The 20,369-nt window shown below is 43.4% G+C and overlaps 1 protein-coding gene across 1 annotated transcript; it reads left to right on the top strand.

Annotated features, from left to right (window-relative positions):
- Positions 1–5,359: 5,359 nt before the first annotated feature.
- Positions 5,360–19,771, top strand: LOC147049224 (G protein-coupled receptor 22). The gene is made up of 2 exons (XM_085924310.1): positions 5,360–5,510; positions 17,027–19,771. The coding sequence occupies exon 2, from the start codon at positions 17,116–17,118 to the stop codon at positions 18,796–18,798; it is 1,683 nt and encodes a 560-aa protein (XP_085780436.1). The 5' UTR covers positions 5,360–5,510; positions 17,027–17,115; the 3' UTR covers positions 18,799–19,771.
- Positions 19,772–20,369: the final 598 nt, after the last annotated feature.

Raw genomic sequence — 20,369 nt, 5'->3', positions numbered from 1 at the left:
AGATGTTTTCACAAGCGTTTCCTGACTTTTTAAAATATTTTGCTTTCTAACAGAAGCTTGAAGCTTTTGTGCTAACACCGACACCAATTTAGAACTGTTCAGAGCTCCCTAAAACTAACGCCCCAGTTCCAGGAGAAGACAAAGAGCCCTAAAGCATGATGTCATCACCAGCATGCTTCACTGGAGGCAAGACGCTCGGTATAAAAATGGATGTAGCATCATTTTCATGCCAGCGGAAGTCTTGTCGAGTGTGTTGGTGGCAAGCCAGTCTGGGCGTGCCAGGGCACAAAGCAGCCTCGCCCCCGACGGGGCAGTAGACTGAATTTGGTAGAACAGCGTTTCTGCCTCGCCTCAGCACATCTGCAAATTTGTGTGCACAGAAATTCGACTAGATTTCAGACTCAATAAAACCATGTCTAACTTGAGGCGCAGGTGGTTTAACTTGATTTTGGAGTATTTAATCGGGGCGCCAGTTAATGGTGGACATCTTTGTTCATCATGAATTGGACTTTTGTACAAATCAATTCATCCATTCCCGAATTCTAATATTTATAAAGCAGGAGCCAGTAAACCTTCCGAGGTTGCATAAACACCAACAGGACAATTACAGTTTCCGGTCACCCCTGAACAGACGTTAAAGGTGCATAGTGGGTCTCAGCGGGTCGTGCGGTCATACGGACAAAGTCCATAGTGAAGTGCCTTCCGGGTGCACTAATGAGAGGCTGAAGCCGGCTGCCAACCTTTTTAGAATCATTTTCAGTGAGGTGCTTTAGTCACATGTCTCTGGTTGCCCTTCCCGAGGCTGGCAAAAGGTAAATGTGAGCTCATTTATGATGCAGCGTTTTAATTGGCTCGAAGTCATTTCATCAGAGCGTCTTGTCTTTTGTGTCTCCTACTTGTACCTTCCCCCTCTTAATCCATTTGGCTCCAGGTATTACTGGCCATCAAATTTACCCACAATCCTCTCTGCCTGCCCTCTGCCCCTGGCTTAGCCTCTTTCAAACATCAGCCCAAGGTCATTTGGTGAGGCCACAATGGTCTCTTTCTCACCACCATCACGATGTTTGTTGTATACAGATCTGATTCTGGATTATTTATTAGCGATCTGAGTCCACTCCCCTCTCATCGGACTCGCTCTCAAGTCTGCGGGATCAATCTCTTCTCTTACAGTCAAGTGCTTCCCAGTTTGAGCAGAAAGTGTCGCTGAGTCAGTGGCTGACACGGGGAGGCATTGTGACATTTTCATTTGCACTTTCTCTCTTTAATAGGATACTCCAGCCAGAAGTCCTTCGTTGCCGTGACTGTAATAAGGTCAGCTATGAGGGTGCGTAGACAGCACGCTGCTTTCAAGGGCATTCACAAATAATGCTGGATATAAATAAGTGCCAAAGCATCCCCAATATAGAGAGAGATGGCTTGACATAGGAGTGACTTATACGTTTTTTCAAGATTTGAGCAGTGGTGGAGTTTTATAGCCTTTTAAGTAATGAATATTTGAACACAAACGATGGAGCAACCCATATAGGCAGACAATATAACAATACTAACAGGAATATATTATTAATCCTCTGAATGAGAATGACTGTCTGAACATTTTGCCTAAGTTGCGCAATGACCCTTATAATTATATTTTGCATGAGCCATTCAGTTGCCATATGAGTTTACAACCTAGTTTGAACTTTCTATTATTGTATTTTATCTTGACTGGTGTTGATGATTCGTAGAGGTTGCTCAGCATCTTGAATTAAATAGTGTCTGACCTTTCATGTTCCTTTTTACCAAGCAGCTACGGCCCCTGGAGACGTTTGGAAGTATAGTGATGACATCCGAGCAATCTGATTGCACGCTTAGTAAGTGCTTTCGTGCAATACCAGGGTTTGGTTGCCACATGAATGCTTTACTTCTTTGACTTCCAGTATTTAGTCGTGATTCTGAGTTTCGACATTCATAATGCCAATGAAGCAAAACTGAGCAATATTATACTTCAATTTGTGATACAGCCTTCATATTGGCTCTTTGATTGTGCTATACTGCGACTCCAGTAATGTTGGCAAACGTTTGCTGCGACTATCGTCGTCTACTGTACATGGAGCGTACAGTGTAGCATGCATTTGACCAATGTGCACGCTGTGGTGTGATCTAATCTCAGCTTTGAGCGTGCTGCGAGGTTGAAGGCGGGATGAGCCGCAGGGCTTGACTGTGGTCCAGGTTGACCAGAGGCTCCGCGGGGCTCTCTGATGCTGACACAAACACACGAGCATATGATCCATACCAAAGCGGCATGGGCAAATCTGTGACCCTGAATGCATTATAACTTCAATGAATGCTTCATCTCTACATTGATTTGAAAACCTGACCAGGAACACCGCAGGGAGCAAAATGGCGTCATGGTTCAGCGCTTGCTATTTACTGTCATGAAAATGGAGATAACTTCCAAGTAAATCTTCAAATATCAGGAGGGGGAAAGAAAAACCTTTGTGTATCAAAGGATCAAACGGCATGTGTATTTTTGGGGCTTTATCGTTCTGAACTTTAAAGAGCTGTAAAGGAAGATGTTTGTCTACTGAGGAGAAACGAGAGATACACGATTCTCCAGAGATGTTTTAGTCCAATCAAATGTTCGGCTGCTTATTGCTCTGAAGCTTCGTGAGTGGCATGTCATGTTGCTTCCTGATGCAGGAAATATGGAATGTAAAATATGGATCTAAATGTATCAATCTTTTAGCCATTGCGGCCTCCCCAAAAACCCAACAAATGTTTGCATCCTTGGTTTTTTTTTTTAATAAGGGAAATAGCACTCTTTTATATTGTACCATATAAAAACACATACTAATAACGTCATGAAATAGAATGTAAAGAATTAAGCAGCTTGTGCATTATAATTGATTGTGCTCGCTTTGGCCACCTGAAGGCAGTAAATATCCGATATACTAATATATACTAAGACGATCGCAACCAAGCAGAGCAAGAGGGGGATGAAGAATATATGCCTGTATTTATTCTTTTATATTGCTTGTCTACATGTGTTTCTCCACTGTTTCTATTCAAACATCCATTGCCTCAAGAAAGAATATACACTAGCTCACCTGCAGTGTTTTGCATTATTTGTTAGGATCAACAAGCGAAGTGGATTTTCCTAAGGCAAAAAAATGTGGTTATTTTAAATGCACATTGTGTAATACCATTAATTAGTCGGGGGGTAAACTTCATTTGCGAGTGGCATTAAACAGCTTGAAGCCTCTTGTTTTTTTTTTTTAATTGTTTTCTATCTACTCTATATAGGAATGTTGGAAGCATCCAATCAGAATGTTAGAGCTTCAAAATGTCAAATCGCTTAAAATGATGGCGTGTTAAACTTTATACGTGTTCATGTCAGTGAATGTGTTGTCATTTGGTTTCGTCGAACGTATGTGTGTGTGTTGGGGAGGTGTATGTGTGTATGTGTCTGAGTGGCACAAGCATACGGCATGTGGGTGTTTGGCACATGCTCCTAATTGCTGGCCAGCTTTGTCACTGTTTTCACAAGAGATTCTGAACGGTAGCAAGCGCACATCTGTGTTTGCTGAAAAAAGAAGGAAAAACTAATAAATAACCATGTGATGGTAAATGTGATGTGAAAAGGGAAAGGTGGGCTCCAGAAAAAAACCTGGTGAGGTGTGACTGTGCACGCCTAACACCTTTTAGCTGAGAGCGTAAGAGATATATGTCATACTGTGCAATCATACTTGGGCCAAACATGGAAATTAGGACCAGAGAGGAACCATATTTAGAAACATAAGCGTCTATGTCTTTGACGCCGACCTTGTATGCCTCCTTGCCTCAAACCCCATAATTAAACATTCCAGATAAGATTGAAAAGGGCGGCAAGCTGAACGAATAGCTTGCAAATCCACCTTCCAGAAAATGATCATAATAAAAAAAAAAAAAATCAAATTAGCAAAAAGAGAGAAAACCGCATCAAACCTCAGTCAATGAGCAGAATGCGGAGCTGCAAGTGTATGTAGCAATGTCCATGAAAATTCAAACACTCCATTCCCATACTAGCGAGGAGCAGTCTAATGTGGGCGAGACTAAGTTTCGATATTTTTGCAGGCACATGCAGCTTGGTGCAATTAAAAATGGGCGTTTGCGCCGTTGTGGCCGTGAACACAGCCGACATGCTTCACAGCCAAATCAAAATGGCTCCATTCGTACCCAAATCAACACACGAGAGGCACAGTCCTTGATATGGCACAAGAAGAAACCAAAACATTTTTGTAACACAGATTAATGTTTGTGTTTGATTAAAAAAAAAAAAAAAAACACTGGAAAAGGACATTGATAAAATATTTTCACACTCCAGTCACACCTAATAGAAAGAGAAGGTGCATCTACTGCATTAAACTCTCCTATTCATCAATGCTCCAATTTTGCACACGCCCATGCATATTTAATGGCCGTATAATAATCACGCTGTGTTTATTATTGGCCGATGATAAAAAAAAAGCTCCATTCCAGCAGGTTTTTCTCCTCAAGATGTGTGGAGCAGTGCGCTGCCGACATCTGCTCATGGACACCGCCCTATGCAGGTGTTCTCACCTTACATTTAACCCCATCCCCGTCCTCATCTCTTTCCTCATTCCACTTGATGTCTCCTGCCGGTCCTCTAACAAGTGTGTGCATATCAGCAGCAGGGGGACGTGGACCTCATATTTATGACATGACCAAGGTCACCGTTTAAACAGACTGTGACCTTGCTCATAGCTCATTGTGACAAAGTGGAAGCTCACGACAGAGGAGGATGATTCCATTGGCACCCGCTATAGAGTGATGTGGAATCCCACATCCCTCTCCAAAAAAAAAAAAATGGCTTCCTTACACGTTGAGGTGCTCGGCATCCGTTTCCATCTCTTTTTGTGCGCGTGCGTGTGTATGTGTGAAAGGGAATGCGGGGGTGCACGTAATTGGGAAATCTGCTTGAATTGAGAGTGTTCACCCTTGAGGAATCTCAGGTCGTCCTTGTGAAAAGCGTCTCTGCCTCTCACCCTGTCTCGTGCGCACACTCCTGTCCCTCATCCCTGTACTCCCGCATCCATGACTCCTCCCCCTTCCAACAAACACCCTCCATCCTCCCTCCCTCCCTCCTACCCTCCCTCCATCCTTCTGCAGATCAGCGTATCAGAGAGACTGCTTGAGAGCAGATGCGTTTGGCCGGTCCGTTTGTGGGATGCGGTGGAAAGTGCGCTGCGGCGCAGTGAAGAAGTGGAGTGCAGAGCGTGGAATTTAAACGCTGAGACGGCCAGGCGATACCTGTGTGCTGCCGCGGTGGAAGTTCCCCACCGCCATCAACCATCTTTAAACCACCACCTCCTGCCTATGTAATATTTATGACAAAAGGGAAGCGAAATATTCTGCTCACGTTTTGGGGCTGTCCGCCGGCTGTCCTGGGGAGCACCGGAGTGGAACCCGGTCCAGAAGCGGAGACGGACCCCTGTAGTAGGATGTAAACCAAGTTCCCACTCTTCATACTGGTGAGTTGACTTCTTAACATAAATCCATGAAAATTTGAAACAAAAAATTGAAGAAAAATACATGAAGGATTTTTTTCATATATTTTCTCCACAAATGCAAAAGGAATATGTTGAACAGTGTCTGACAAATAAAAAATAGGGACAATGGAATAATTGACCCAATTGAAGGTGTTTGTAATAGAATAGTCCTCAACGCAAATATGCACTTTGTAATCTGAAGTGCATTATTTTGTGATGGTGCTTGTTGTTGACGGGCTCCATGCAGTCACATGGACGGGCCACGCTTAACGCGATGTTCATTTTGGGGGCCGCATGCATCACTTCCCCAACTAATGTCCGCAACTGTATTGTTTCCCACAAATGGAGTTAATCACCCGGGACAATCATGCACCTTGGTATGCATCATCTCCATGTTCCTCTACAGGTCTCCTAATTGGCACATTTGAATTTGAAATGTGACATGATTTGAAAAAGCATGCCACCAGTGTGTCACATATGTGCTGATGAGATTGGTGAAATTGGCTCATGTGTGCACGGTGACAGCAGAGTGGTGCAAAAGTAGCATCTCATCTCATTAGGATGACGGCGATGCTCAAGGTCCCAATTAGCTGTATGCATAGCAGGTGTCACGCAATCGCTGAGCACCAGACCGCCGAGCCTCTGCTCAACTTTACATTCATTGCTTTTTATTTGCATTTTCTCTATCGAGACATCACCCAAATCCCATTTTAAGCTGCAGTTTGCCATGGGACAGGGAGCTAGTGGTTAGCATGTGTGCATCACAGTCAGGAGATCCGGGTTTGAATCTCGGTGTATTGTCTTGTGTGGGCTTTCTCCTGGTAGGCTACTCTGCGTCCTTCCACATCTCAAAAATGTCACTCATCTATCAACATGTGACTGACTGGCGACCGACCGTTCCAGGAGATACTTCTTGTCTCACTCAGTCAGCTGGGATACGCTCCAATTACCTGCAACTCTAATGAGAATAAATGGGATAGAAAATGGTTGGGGGGGAATTCGCAGCAGTGTAAAAGTACACTGATGTCTCTTTCTATTATTTGGTCAATTTTTAAATAAAATCTAGATTATAAACAGAACAATATTAAACACAATTTAATATCTATCAACAAGATGATTTAAAACGGTCATTATTGTTTAGGCTGAAAGTTCTATAGTCGAGAATCACATTAGATTGTGTGAGTGTATTGAGGGAAGAGTTTTAAAAACATTTTTTTTGTCATGTTTGTTAAACTGGTCAGTATGACGGAACAGGTTTTTGTGATTAGTCAATTAGTCATTATTTTGATCTGCACGGAACCACCACGTCAGAGGGGAAACAACCTTTGGAGGTGTGCCTGCTCTGGAATCTTAAGGGCTGACTTATGCCACCGAGTGCACAAGAAATGACTGACAGCTCATCAGTCACATTTTCTTCCTCTCACTGGTTGCTTCTTGTAAATAAAATTGAAAATTGAAGGCACAAGATGGGGCCAGGGATGGCTGCTGAACACCACCACCACCACATTCATTTTACTCATTATTTGTAATCACATTAACCATTATAACTATGTCAAAAAATGTTTTTGGAAAGTTGCAAACTCCCATTTAATGTAGGTGCCATTTTATTTTATTGTTATTTCAGTAATAAAATGTTCATTTAATCATTCTCAATAATCTTAATGTGGGTGATGTTAATAGATCCTATTTAAATGCTTCCCTCTAAATTTCTCTTTTTAGTTCATTAACATGCAACCTCAGCTCCTGAGATCGGTCAGCCCAAATTGAACTTTTTAGTAATCAGAGTGATTCAAATATGCAATGATTGCAAATGTCAACTAAAGCCCATCTCTCCTGTGCTGTTTACTTCAGCTGCATGTTTGCATACATTCTCACTCTGAAATGATTAGAAAGTATTTCCCATTTGCTCTCCGCTGATGTATTTGCATTGCATGTGGGTCATTGAGAGTTTGTGTTGTATGCATGTATTTATAGAGATGCTTTGATGCTGCTTATGAGGGAAATATTCCACCAGCAGTCACTCTGCAGCCAGACGCCGCAGCGCCGCCGAGGCCGGCTGTCGTATTTACTCGCTCGCCGTTGAGCAAAGTGATATGATGTGTGTGTCCACTTGTGGGTCTTTTCTACCTTTCACGTATGCCGTTGCTGAGTGGATGGCCAGACTCTCGCTGAGCCGATTAAAGAGGCGTCCCTCGTGTGCAAGATTTATGTAAGAGCTGCTCCATTGTCATACAAAGGAATCCTCAGAATGCCTCTTGCTTGCATTGGATTCAATTTAGGTTTTATTTGACTAGCAAAGACAATTGCATAGCATTTGATCTAATTGACTGGGCTTTTAATTAGTCAGATGAGGTACAGTTTTTGGAAAAGCACAATGGTGCCTTTAGTTGGAGGCTGAGAAAAATATTTCTATACATAATCAGGTGCAAAACAAAGGAAACCCAAAAAAGCCCACCTAGCCCCTGTTTGTGCAATGTCAAATTAACAGCGCTTTATCACCTGTTTCGTAAACAGCACGGCTCGCTGAAGAGCGCCTGTGTGTGTAAATGAGAAGGTGAAAGAGATCTTAGCGCAGTGGGACAAAAAAACAGGTGGATGGTTGTACAAAAAAAAAAAAAAAAAAAGATAACCAAAGAGGCAATATATAGAAGAGGCAGAGCGATAAATCAAAGCAGCACAGTGTTGTGAGCTGGCTGGAATTGACTATCAAGAGCCGGGAAAGTATGCTTGTATGGACTCCAGGGCACATGTATGAACACTTTACGGACTGAGCATGAGCCATCTGTTGTATACAATGTGGCTTGCATGTATTCCTGACAATTTGTATTTCAGAAATTCACCTAAGTGCTTTATTTTGAACAGTTTCTTATGACAAAAAACTGATTGCAATGTTTCATCAAGGTGCAACATACTTAAAAAATAAAAAAGTCATCCTACTTCTACTCTGAGTAAGCTTCAAAATGTTTTCATAAGACAATCACACTTGATTTTACCGTAATTATATTTTTCTTCTTTCTGGCTGGTAGTGGCGGGCTTATTTTCTAAAATCAGCAGTGGTTTTCACTCAAATTGTGCATCCAAAAATGCTGCCATTACGTGACGGAACGATTTAAATACACAATGGCTGACTTTGTGTGTGCAGCTCATTGTCATTCCTTTTCCTTGCTTCAAACAATACTGTTGTTTGTCATGATGGCCTTTGTTTTTCTCACACTGATAGAACAGAAAGGTCTTGGCCAAAGTCATCTGTGATAGGCTGTAGCTGACCCGTGACACTAATGACAACCAGCGCTATAGAAATAGTTGGACGGACAATCTTGTATTGTCAGTCGTCTGCTCAACCCATTGCTCTTGTGTTGTTGATACTTGAATCATGAAAACAAAATGGCTACGATTGGTTCTGAGGGAGGTGGGGTTGGAAGAGAAGCGATAAAATTTGAAGGACACTTCTGGCATCTTTAAAAAATATTCACCACATTGTTTTTTGTGGATAATAATCTTATCATTTCATTTTTAAGATGAACCTGTTTCATGTTCTCCTTGAGGTTAGACCTCCATCTGCCATGAAGGAACACCTGCAGGATGTGCTCACCTCTTGCCCAGCAATGTCCTGTCTGCAGCAGATAAATGGCAATAATTAAGTGCTAATTGCTTTGTTGAGCGAAACAGCTTAATCATTTTAACCTACCTCACCAGTTCCACTTCTTTCTTGTCACATCTTTTCTTGTCGTGACGGTTCCTCCTTGTTCTTCTCCTCCTTCTTGCATATATTTAGCAGCCTTACATAACATGGTGCCTAAATATAACAGCACCAAAAATCAATTTTAGGTGTAGAAATAGCGAGTGCTTCTGCTATTGGATGTTGTTGGAGTCAAGTATGGACCACAACTTGAAACTAGAAGAAGATGCCTGGAAGAGTGAACATGTTGAAGCAAGTGTGAAAAAGAAAGTGGAAGCAGCCACAGTATACGAGAAGAGAAGATTTCCCCAATCATGCACTGAGAGACTGTGTCCACTTTTGCCAAGTCGGCAATCGACAAAATGGCGAGTTTGGTTTTCTTGAAAGATGAAACTGCAATACTCTTGCTCACACACAAACTAATTTGGGGTGGAAGGCCATCTCCAAGTGTCCACTTCACAGCAGCGATCTTATTCCTTATATTTTGCATGCTTTGTTCTGCATATTGCATGAAAATGAAGAACCAATTTGGATAAGATAAGATATAGGAATTTCTACCATGTGACTCACAACAGAGGAGCCATCCACCCACTTGAAACATAACGGCACCCAAGTCCATTTGTAATCATCAATGAATCAGAAAGCCGTCTGCTAACTGGTAAACAGATGGGTAAACTAATAAAAGTTTACTTTTCAAAATATTATCCACAAATAACAATACAATAAATATAACCTGTCCATCTCAAATGTTTTTTTTTTCCTGGTTTCCAGGAAAAGTCTAATTGATTTATTAAGCTTAAGCCCTCTGCTAGAAAGCAAAAAAAAATAAACATAGAAAGCCAACTGAAGCTGCTGAAATTTATGTGGGGTTAATCAGAGGTACTTTAATGAGCGCTGGCGTTCATGAACAAATTTGGATAAGGCTGATTGATTCTGAACACAACCGCATTCCAGTTACTATAAAAGGGTGTGCACATTTGTGCAATCTCAATATTTCAGTCCTTTTATCTTACTTCCCCTCTTTTTAAAAATGTAATGTCCCGAAACCTGCCATCAACAGGGGTGTGTGAACTTTTTCATATCAACAATAGCGAATAGAAGCAACATCCATAAACGAAATGTTCACTCAGCCATCTGGCCGAGTGTGACTTCTGGGCCGTCGTCGCACAAAAGCTTATTGAGGCCTTAGAAAAGAACAGCAAAGAGGCTTGCTATCACACAAATAGCCACGGCAAAGTGTAAGATGACCTCGCGCAAAGACTTCTCTATTTAGTCACAACACAGTGCAACAGTTTGATTGTGCATTCCCACTGCGTACGCGTATAAAATGGCGCTGTAATGGAACACTCAAGTGAGCAGAAGGAATGTAGGCGTCCTTGCCAGCACGCTACACGTATAATACACGCTCCCCCTTGATCATGATCTTATTGTCTAAATAAGTCTCATCCTCATCATCATCATCACGGCCGTCATAGACTGTGGGATGCGAGCGCTGACTGTGATTTCAGCATTGTTGCCACTTTATCTTGATTTCTACCAGTTTTAAAGAAGTGTGATTGCGCGGCGGCTTTGATTAGAGCTTATTGATGGGCGGCACGTGTAATGGCAAAATTGCAGGCTAGGGACGTCATCGCCGCATATAATGTGGCGAGCTGCGCCGCTAATGAATGGCGGGACTAAATGAAATCCATCGAACAAGCTGTCAAGTGGTAATGATGTCTTGCACCCTGCGGACCGGCTGCCTTGAGACCAAAATCTTTGCTTTACGTACAGTTCACTGTATGGATTATCGGATGTGATAATTAACTGGACTTCTATTGCTTCTTTACTGATATTCTAGTAGATCAGTTTCAGAAGATAACATGTCAGAACGTCCTTGTCTTTCTTCGGCCAAAATGACATGCGTTGATATTTCTTGCTATATTGTGTCAAATGTAAAAGTTACATTGGTTTTGTTCAGGAGAGTGATTGGTTTAGTGAAGAAAACTTTGGGCCACTTGGTGAGCTGAATGGGGATGAATTTACTGTGACTACATTATGCAGCCATCCATAAAGTTTCATTGCTCCAAATTGGTTCATGGAAACTCCATTTGCTCAGCACAGCGTGCCATAGGGGATGAAATATTAAATTTCTTTTGTAGTCGACTATAACGTGATGAAAGTCAAAGTCGGGAGTTATTAGTTTTTGTTGTCACACAGTTGTTGCCCACACATTATTGGTATAACATTTTGACAACAAAGATGAATTTTCGCTTCCCTCTTTAGCTAAGGCGAGCAAGGCTAAACCCGATCCTCCACCAGCTTCTTTTTGTACTTTCAGATTCACGCTAATGTATAAAAAGTGTCGTCGGCCAAACATTTCAGAACTGAACTGAAGCTTTAATTCTTCAAGTAGCTAAGTCAACTCATTGTTGAACCCCTAATAGGTCATGTTTTGTTTTTGCCATGGCGATTGTAGAATTCAAAGGTTAGTGTATCTCTTTCGCTTTCAAGAACTCCCTCTTTGAGATTTGAATATCCAGGCTCTTTCTATTGTCACGGATGAGCAAAACAACACTTTTGTATCTGGCCCTGAGTCATAACAAATGTGTGAGCGAGGTCGCTGGCGACTTTCCCGGCTGACTAGTAAGGAAACATGATGGCGTGCAACAAGCATGTGTAAGTCAAAGAGGGATGGAATGAGGGGCGAGGTGGCCCGACTGGGACATTTCCAAAAGGTGATGGATGGAGGTGGCAAGCAGGGAGCAAACATCCCCCGCCAGCGATCACACCACGCCACATCCATCTGCGCACCCCCTACGACCCTTCATCCATCATCCATTCTTTGCACCTCACCTACAATTTGTATCTAAACTTCCGTTAGCTACTCCTCCCAAGTCATTCGGCCGTTTTGTATGTCGTGCACTTCGTACAGCCATCCGTCACATGCCTCATCCGCAGTGAGCGTGCTGGCGGGGAGCATGTGCAAGGAGCTGTGTGGGTGTCTGTGGGTGCGCCGTGTGGGCGGCGGTGAGAAACCGCTTTGCGCGAGTACAAATTGAAAATGTGACACTGGGAGCATGTTGTTGCTGTAGCTAACATAGAGTAAACATTGTTTTATGAACCACTTCAATTAGTTACATAGCAGGAAAACGACACATTTGTTTTTTTCTCATATGACAAAAACAAAAACAACCAGAAGCAACTTTATTTTGGGGGCAAGAGGGACAGTGCCCCACCATATCCAACAGAGGGTGCTGTTTTTCTTTTAAATGTGTATCGGAAGGTCATCAGCCTTGTACAATATTTTGAGATTATAAACATTGTGAAGTGGTGTAGGAATGTCATTGAGAAGGCAAGAATAGTTCTGCTCTACTTACTATTTTCTTTTCCAATCATGGTTTTACGAGACTTTACATCTGCTACCATGGAAACGGAACCAACAATGAATTGATTCACTTATGGAATGAATGTGTCCAACCTGTCCCATAATCCCCATTCAATGTTGTTTTTCTTGGAATGTGAGTCATCTTGACACTTTCTGCTCCTGTGAACACTTTATCCAGGGGCACAAGGTCATCAGCCCCTTGTGTCATGCAAACAGTAGACTGGGTCTTTTCGACATATGGGAATATTTTGTATTGATCTATGAAGCAATTATGATGAAGCCAACATCCTTGCCAGCGGCTATAGATGCAATATATTTCTTCAATGCCTCAGTTTTTCTTGTTGCTTTTCTTTTTTTTAATTCTACCAGACTTCAAGTTACCACAAAAATCTGAAATGAACTAAATCAAATGTTTTGTGCATTGCTGCATTTAGTGGCCCAATACATTGATTATTGTATCATTGATGATGATTTTTGATTTTCTAAGAAAAAAATTTGTATTCAAGACAATGCTGCCCATGTCTTGGATGCTGTAAGAAATTGAACCACAGCATTGTAGCAAGAGCGATCATGGCATCGGGAGCCTGCCACAGATGTTCCTGGCCACCTGCTGGTTACGCGCTGTTTGCGCTTCGAGAAGACTCGAGTGAGATAATGAAAGCATCGATCACTTGTTTCACTGCAGACATCGGGAATTCGTAAGACAGGGTGCTGTGTGCGCTATCAGCCTGTTGGCTTCCGTTCCTTCCTTTGTTAGCGCTTCCCTTTCCCATCTTACCTAAATGTCAACTTCTGGTGTCGCGCAGAATCAAAGCTTTCTTCTCGCCTCCCCATTTGTGTTGACATTTCACAGTATAACAAAGAAAAAATCCATAATAGAAGGAGCAGATGACAAGTTTCTCGATCCTCAGTAAACCGTTTTACACAGCGACAATGCCTTCCATCTTGGTGAATGTGTAGTCGGTTGGCACGCTGAGGATGTGACAATTATCCCCATCACTGGGTTGAACCGGGATTTTATATTGAATACCGAGTGTTTGGCAAGAGGTGAGTATGCACTTCTGCAGTATTGAAGGAGACGTTGAAAATAATAGGAGCAGTGGCTTGACACCCCGGCACGCAAGCAGCATAAAGGACAGCGTGCCTTCAAAAGTTTGTCAGGTGTTACGAGCAGGCTCACTAGACTGGAAGTGCACTTTAAAAGCCCGAGTTGACAATTTCTCTTATCGAGTACACAACAATAAAACATCCATCTATTTTCAATATCACATGACGATATGGTGACAGGAAATCTCGAACCACCAGGAAAAAAAAAAATGATAGCGATTCTATTATCAACCGCTGGTTGATTGCTTTGATGAATCTGTTTTAATTTTGACCTTTCATCACACTTCGTACTCCTACGCTCCTGATTGAATAATTAGGTCCTCAGCAGGCATCAACAGAGCCTACTGAGGACCTTTTAACTTCAGTCTAAATAGAAACATCTAACACGCAGGCTCAGGGTCCCCTAGGACCAAGACTGAGAAGCACTTTGAAGAATTGCACGTATGCACATGGAGCCTCTATTCATTTAACCTAACTTTCAGTGCAGTCATGTATCCAAGTACACATGTTGAATTTAGATGCACTTACAAGCCCTTCAAAAGAAAGAAGCTCTTTTATAACATCTTCAGATAATGCCCAAATATTTACTATATGACTGCGATTGCCTCGATTTCCCCACGGCAGACATCGTGTAGCTCTTCCACTTCACTCCATTTTGTTTTTGTTCCCATCTGCCGTTGTCAACATGCATGGTTCCTTGCTTTGTTCTCTGTGCCAAGAACAAAAACTGCTACATGTTGTGCAAAAGCAATTCAGTCCCTGGCAAGAAAGAAGTCTCAGTCCAAAACAAAACAAGTAAACACGATATGAATGTGATTGGCTCATGTCCGTACGGCACATTCGGCTTGGAGGTTTGCATGATGACAGCATGAGGTACAGTCAGGCCTTGACAACCATTAACATGCTGACACCAATAATGATCCTGCCAGCAGGGCCCAGGAAGCTACACATATTAGTGGTACACAGGATCACTCGACAGATCGGATGAAACGAGGTGACAAAATTAACAGCCTTCTTCTCTTTTGAGGGGATTTCAAAATCAATGTTAGTCAACATGTATTCTTTCAAAGTAGTCTCATTTGTCATTCGGACGCGCCGTCTCGTACCGTATCATCTCCGTGCAAGTGTTTCTCAAAGTGTGGTAGTTGGCTCCCTCTGGTGGCACATGAAAGAATATCTCAATTAAATTTGCAAATGGAGCATACTGACAGTGACGTATTTATCATCCAGTGTATTTTTAGAACTATTTCTTTATAAACGTTTATGTGTACTGAAAGCACCGTGAATTTATGTTGGTCATTTTTTTAGGTGGTACGACGCTAGTATACTGGAATGTCATTGGCTGACTCACATGTCAATCATTTCACATAGAAGTTGAAATAAAATAAGTTGACCTCTCTGGAAATTTAATTCCCAATGTTGATCATAGTATAAATGATACAGAAATGAGTTCAACTTTGTAAGGCATTTTTCCCATCGGCTGGTGAGATCGTCATCTCCCTCCACTGAGGGCTTTGACATTTCCCCTCAAAGCGCTAGCGAACGCAATCGTTTTCTTATATCTGTGTCCCTTTGAGTCACTTCCCAGCTCATCACACACGATGTTCATTATCTGAAAAATGGCATTGTCATTGTTGCACTTAGTCAGAGAATGGCACCAATTACACTTGGTGAAAGCTTCTTCGCCTGCTCATTTCAACAGTTCTCTATTAACCCCTTGTTAAGTGATAATGGCATCTAATGAGGACCTGATGCTCGGACAACTTCAGAACACAGTGCAAAATCTTCTTTTGTAAGAACATTGTGTCATTTTTACCAAACAGCTCGTCCGTTTGGGGTAAAGTAACAATTTTGCCGCCTCCTTAAAGATCTGTGGCTTCTCAGTGATTTTTGTAATTTTAGCCCAGTCATTTTCTCTGGCGTGATGTGGTAGTGCACTCTTTCTCATCTTTTCCTCTTGCAACAAACGATATTGTGACCTGTGTCACTCTAAATTAACAACAATCACAAGTGTTGGTAGGCACCACTTCAAATACGATCACAGGTGCCTGTGAGAGGACGATAGGGAGTGTGTTTGCACGCGCTCTTACCCGAGCTCGTCAGATCGATGATGCTTCAAATCAATGCTCCAGCAACACGGCGAACCCCGTGGAACCCATTAGTGGATTAAGATGTACCACTGTTCCATTCAGGACAAACTTCTGCCTCTCTCTTGACAAATGGGAGAGGAAGGTGTGAAATAAAACAAAGCGAAAAGGGCGCACAAGAGGGTGAGAACAGCAATTATGCCAGAGAAAAGGTCAACAGTGGGGCAAGGCTCAACAAGGCACCATCTTTACACAGAGGAACGTCAGGTGTGGCCAGGCCTCAAATTCGAGGGAGCTCAAGTTCACGCATTCATTTTGAATTCATTTATTCTCGTTAAAAGGTTTCACTGAGGTTTAGAGACTGTATTAAAGGATTTTATAAAGCTGGATGGTCCCTTTATGACAGTTGGCCTTTCCCACTGTATTATCTTCACAAGAGCATGGAGACCGGCATGAATACTGTCACCTTTATGCAAAACAGTCTGTCTCTTCCAGTTGAAGCAAAGTGGGAGCAGAGCAAGATGGGAAGAGCTGCTCTTTTTCTGATAGGCTTGTTTATGTGCCACTGTCTGTGGATCATTGATCCATTCGTCTTCATTACGTCCCCCTGTGAGAACTATTAACTGCTGCCACCCTCAGTCGGGTGTCTGAGATGTTGACATTCAGCACACAGTCTCACGCCGATCCTGCTACCTTTACTAAAGAAGGTTGAAGCTGACAGTTTTATTCTGCTCGTTGTATTTTAAATGATTCTTTTACGGCATACCCGCCGTTTGAATCAGCTTTCATTCTCATCAAGCTGTGTGCACTTTGGAAGCGAAAGATGGCCGCTAGTGGGCTAGCTAGTGTTCCTGTGGGTTTGACGACCACACGCACGCTTTCTGACCCATTTAATATACATTGCATAATCATGCATCCGCCTACTCAGTTTGAACAGAATGTTATATTATATTCAGCGCACAATTGGAGGTATTTCTGGAAGAGATTTCAAACTTGTGTGTCTTTTGTAAATCTATTAGCTGTTCAATGATCCCCTGCTAATGCGCCCAAATCAAGACTCTGCGGAGTGTTTCCCAACCTTTAGTGAGCCAACGCTCATCGTTTGCATAAGAGAAATTTCACGGCACATTATAATGATGTCGCCCCGATTTACTCACAAATGTATTTAGGATCTGGAAACAGAAGTTGGACTTGAACTTAAAAAATGGCTTGATCTAACACCTCTTCTGTTTCTCCTCCCCATTTGTTTTGTTCGCAGAAGACCACCCTGACACCCCATCTTCATCGATGACGATGAATTGGCGTGGTAGCAGCTGTTGCTATGTGTAAAGGAGTGCCGCGGCACCAATGGAGACCGAAGGCTATCGTGACCTCCCGGAGACCAGCGATGGTCAGGGGGTAGGCCTCCTGGATGGACGGGGCGGGGGTGGAGTGGAGGAGGACTGGAGCGCCCCATATCCGTTTGGCTTCCAGGTGTCTTTGACCACAGTGCTGATACTGGAGCTGGTCCTGGGCTTCAGCAGCAACTTGACTGTACTCGTGCTTTACTGCGCCCAGTCCAATCTGGTGGATTCAGTCAGCAACTTGGTCACCGTCAATCTCCACGTTCTGGACATCCTGGTGTGTGTATTGTGTGTGCCGCTGACGGTGGCCGTCATCTTGCTGCCGGCCAACGGAAGCGGCGTGGGCAGCTTGGCTACGTTGTGCTGCTTCCACGAAGCCTGCGTCACGTTCACCAGTGTGGCCACAGCCGTTAACGTGCTGGTGATCAGTTTGGACCGCTACGACATCTCCGTGCGTCCAGCCAGTCGGATCCTGAACCCTCGCCGCGCCGGACTTCTCCTAGCGGCCGTGTGGTTCGTCTCTCTGGCCGTCTTCTTCCTGCCTTTCCTTGAGGGTGACTTCTTCTCTTCTCAGGACAGTGAGGATGAGGAGGAAGTGGGCCCGAACAATGACTTTGAGTCCATTACAGGAACCACGACACTTTTTTCTTCCCTTGCACCTTCGGTTTTACCCTCAACATACCCGTCCTCGCCCTCCCACCACCTTTCTCCGATATGGCAAAACAGAACACTGCTGTGCATCGGGGGGCAAGGCTACTACACGGGAATGGCCATGTATTACCACTTGTTGCTCCAAGTGCCCTGCTTCTTCATCGCTGTGGTGGTCATGCTGTTCACCTACTCCCGGATCCTCCAGGCCCTCAACATCCGAATAGGTTCCCACATGATGAGGAGTAACCGTACAAAGGACTCTACCTGCAGGATACGCTGCAGGAGGACCAAGAAAAAGGACCTCACCTTGCCAACAGAGGTAGTGTCCTCCAATCAGAACCAGAATCTCTCTCATCCTCCCCTTATTCCGTCTCCCACCCCGACGCCTACGTCCCCGCCGCCCCTCTCCTCCATGCCCCAGGGGATATCCGACAGCGGCGCTACGGTCACGACCGTCAGTACGGCTGCCACCACTCCCGTCGCTACCACACCTGCCACCCCTGCTTCTCCGACTCCTGCTTCAGGATCCATGCAGACCCACGCCACCTCCCCACTCCCAGCTTCCTCCATGGGTGTCCAAGCTTCGGTTTCTGCGATCATTGCTTTGAGACGGGCCGTTCGTAGACACAGGGACCGTCGGGAGCGCCAACGTCGTGTCCTTAAAATGTCCCTAATCATTATATCCACCTTCTTGGGATGCTGGGCTCCGCTGTCGGCAGTCAACATTCTGATCCTGTGTATGGGCCCCAGCGACGGTTTAGTACGGATCCGTCTTTGCTTCTTGGCGATGGCTTATGGAACAACCATTTTCCATCCTCTGCTCTACGCTTTCACAAGGCAGAAGCTTCGTCGGGCCCTGAAAACACGAGTCAAGAAAAGGGTGGTGTCCCTTCTTCAGGTGGACCCAGCTCCCATCGGTGGGACGGTTATTCATAACTCCTGGGTGGAGGGGGGTGGCCAGAGGAAGAATCGCAAGCCCCGAGTGGAGGCCAGCGACGGCACTGATCGATGCCTCACCGAGGCAGTGAGGGAATGAGGATGGTTGTCCAACGCGTGTGTTTGGAATGCCATTTTCCTTTGATGAATGGTGTGTGTATATCCTTGCATGTGTGTGAGAAGCCATTCGTTTACAAAGGACAGGTCCCACGACTTCTGGCAGATGAGGAGCCCAGAGTCATGGGGTCCAAACAAGAGCCACCTTTCTGCACTCCCAATGTAAGCTAGTTGAGCGCGTTGAACTGTCTCCATGTTAGCATAGGAACTCAAGTGAACACATTATGGTGGTGATACCACACCTGAAAATGTCCCACGGTAGAGCAGAAGTTTTGGATGATTATTTAAAAACTGCTTTTCCAAGCATGTGCACACAACATATACACTGCACACTGATCTGCGCTTAGTCATAAAAAAAAAAAAAAGCACACAAACATCTAGATCTATCTGCACATGTATTCTCAGTGAGAACAAATTTTGAAGTCGATTTTTTTGTTTCCTCCCTCTTCTTTTCAAGCCTTAATTGGGTTCATGAAATATGCGTGTGGTGCTGAATGTCTTGTTTACAGAGGTAAGGGTTGAGGCTTCACAAATGCGTGAAACGTTATGGTCAGTAAATGCAAAGAAGTTTACAATGTGAAATTACCAGCAAACTGGTACAAATAAAAAAAAATGTAAAAAATAAAGAGAAGATATTTAATTTGACTTACATTACAGCAGAACAGAATTCATTTCAAAGGCATGACTTCTTTTTTTTTTTTTTTGAAACCGTTTTGAAAGCCGCATAGGAGACACGGTGGTCCCGGTGTTGTGTTTACATATGTGTATTGAGATGAGCTAAGCATTGACCCCCTTAAGATGTGAACAAAAAGAATGTGAATACACAACTGTTGGTTTTCTATTCACCATACAGCTAACACAACAGCGTTGACTTTTAACTATATGGCTAGCTAATTATGTTTTAACTCTGTGTATATGACGGGCCACTGTATCACTTCAGCTTTTCAATGGATATCAAAGGGCAATATTTTGTGAAATATCTCTGTAGTCACAGCAGGTAGTTTACTAGTTCCTGGACTGCTGACATAAGGGAAAATGTTCCATTTGAAACTCTCAATTTGGACTGAACTTTGAGGCAGATGGGCCTTTGCCATCTCCAGCACTGAGTCCTTGACTATTTACACTGTACCTGTGTTTCTCTATTTCCTCAGGGCTCAACATTTACGAACGTGCTGGACATGAAATAATAGAACCAGCCCTCAATTCCCTATTCTATTGTGTGTGTTGCTGTAAGTAAAGATTTATGTCACTTCTTAGGTAGACAACACGTCAAAGTTTATATAAACTCCTCAAGGCTTGGAAACCACCTCAGGTTTTGGGCTGTCTTCTCCATTATACTCTCACACCTTTTACACTAACGGTAAACCAAACAGAAGTCACTTGTGTGTTCATGTACATTTTTCAGGGATGTAAATATTGAAGTGTCAGATTTGGGTTTTAGTAAGAGATTTTTTTTTTTCCCCCCCAACTCCTTCTTTTTGGTCAAAATCATCTGCCGGACAGAAAGAGAGCCATTGTGATGAAATCAGCTACTGTAAAGAGATACATGTAATC

Source organism: Syngnathus leptorhynchus, chromosome 11, assembly GCF_054491065.1.
Source record: "Syngnathus leptorhynchus isolate UIUO chromosome 11, UIUO_Slep, whole genome shotgun sequence".
NCBI classification, from domain to species: Eukaryota; Metazoa; Chordata; class Actinopteri; order Syngnathiformes; family Syngnathidae; genus Syngnathus; species Syngnathus leptorhynchus.
This window is presented reverse-complemented; position numbering and strand designations above follow the sequence as displayed.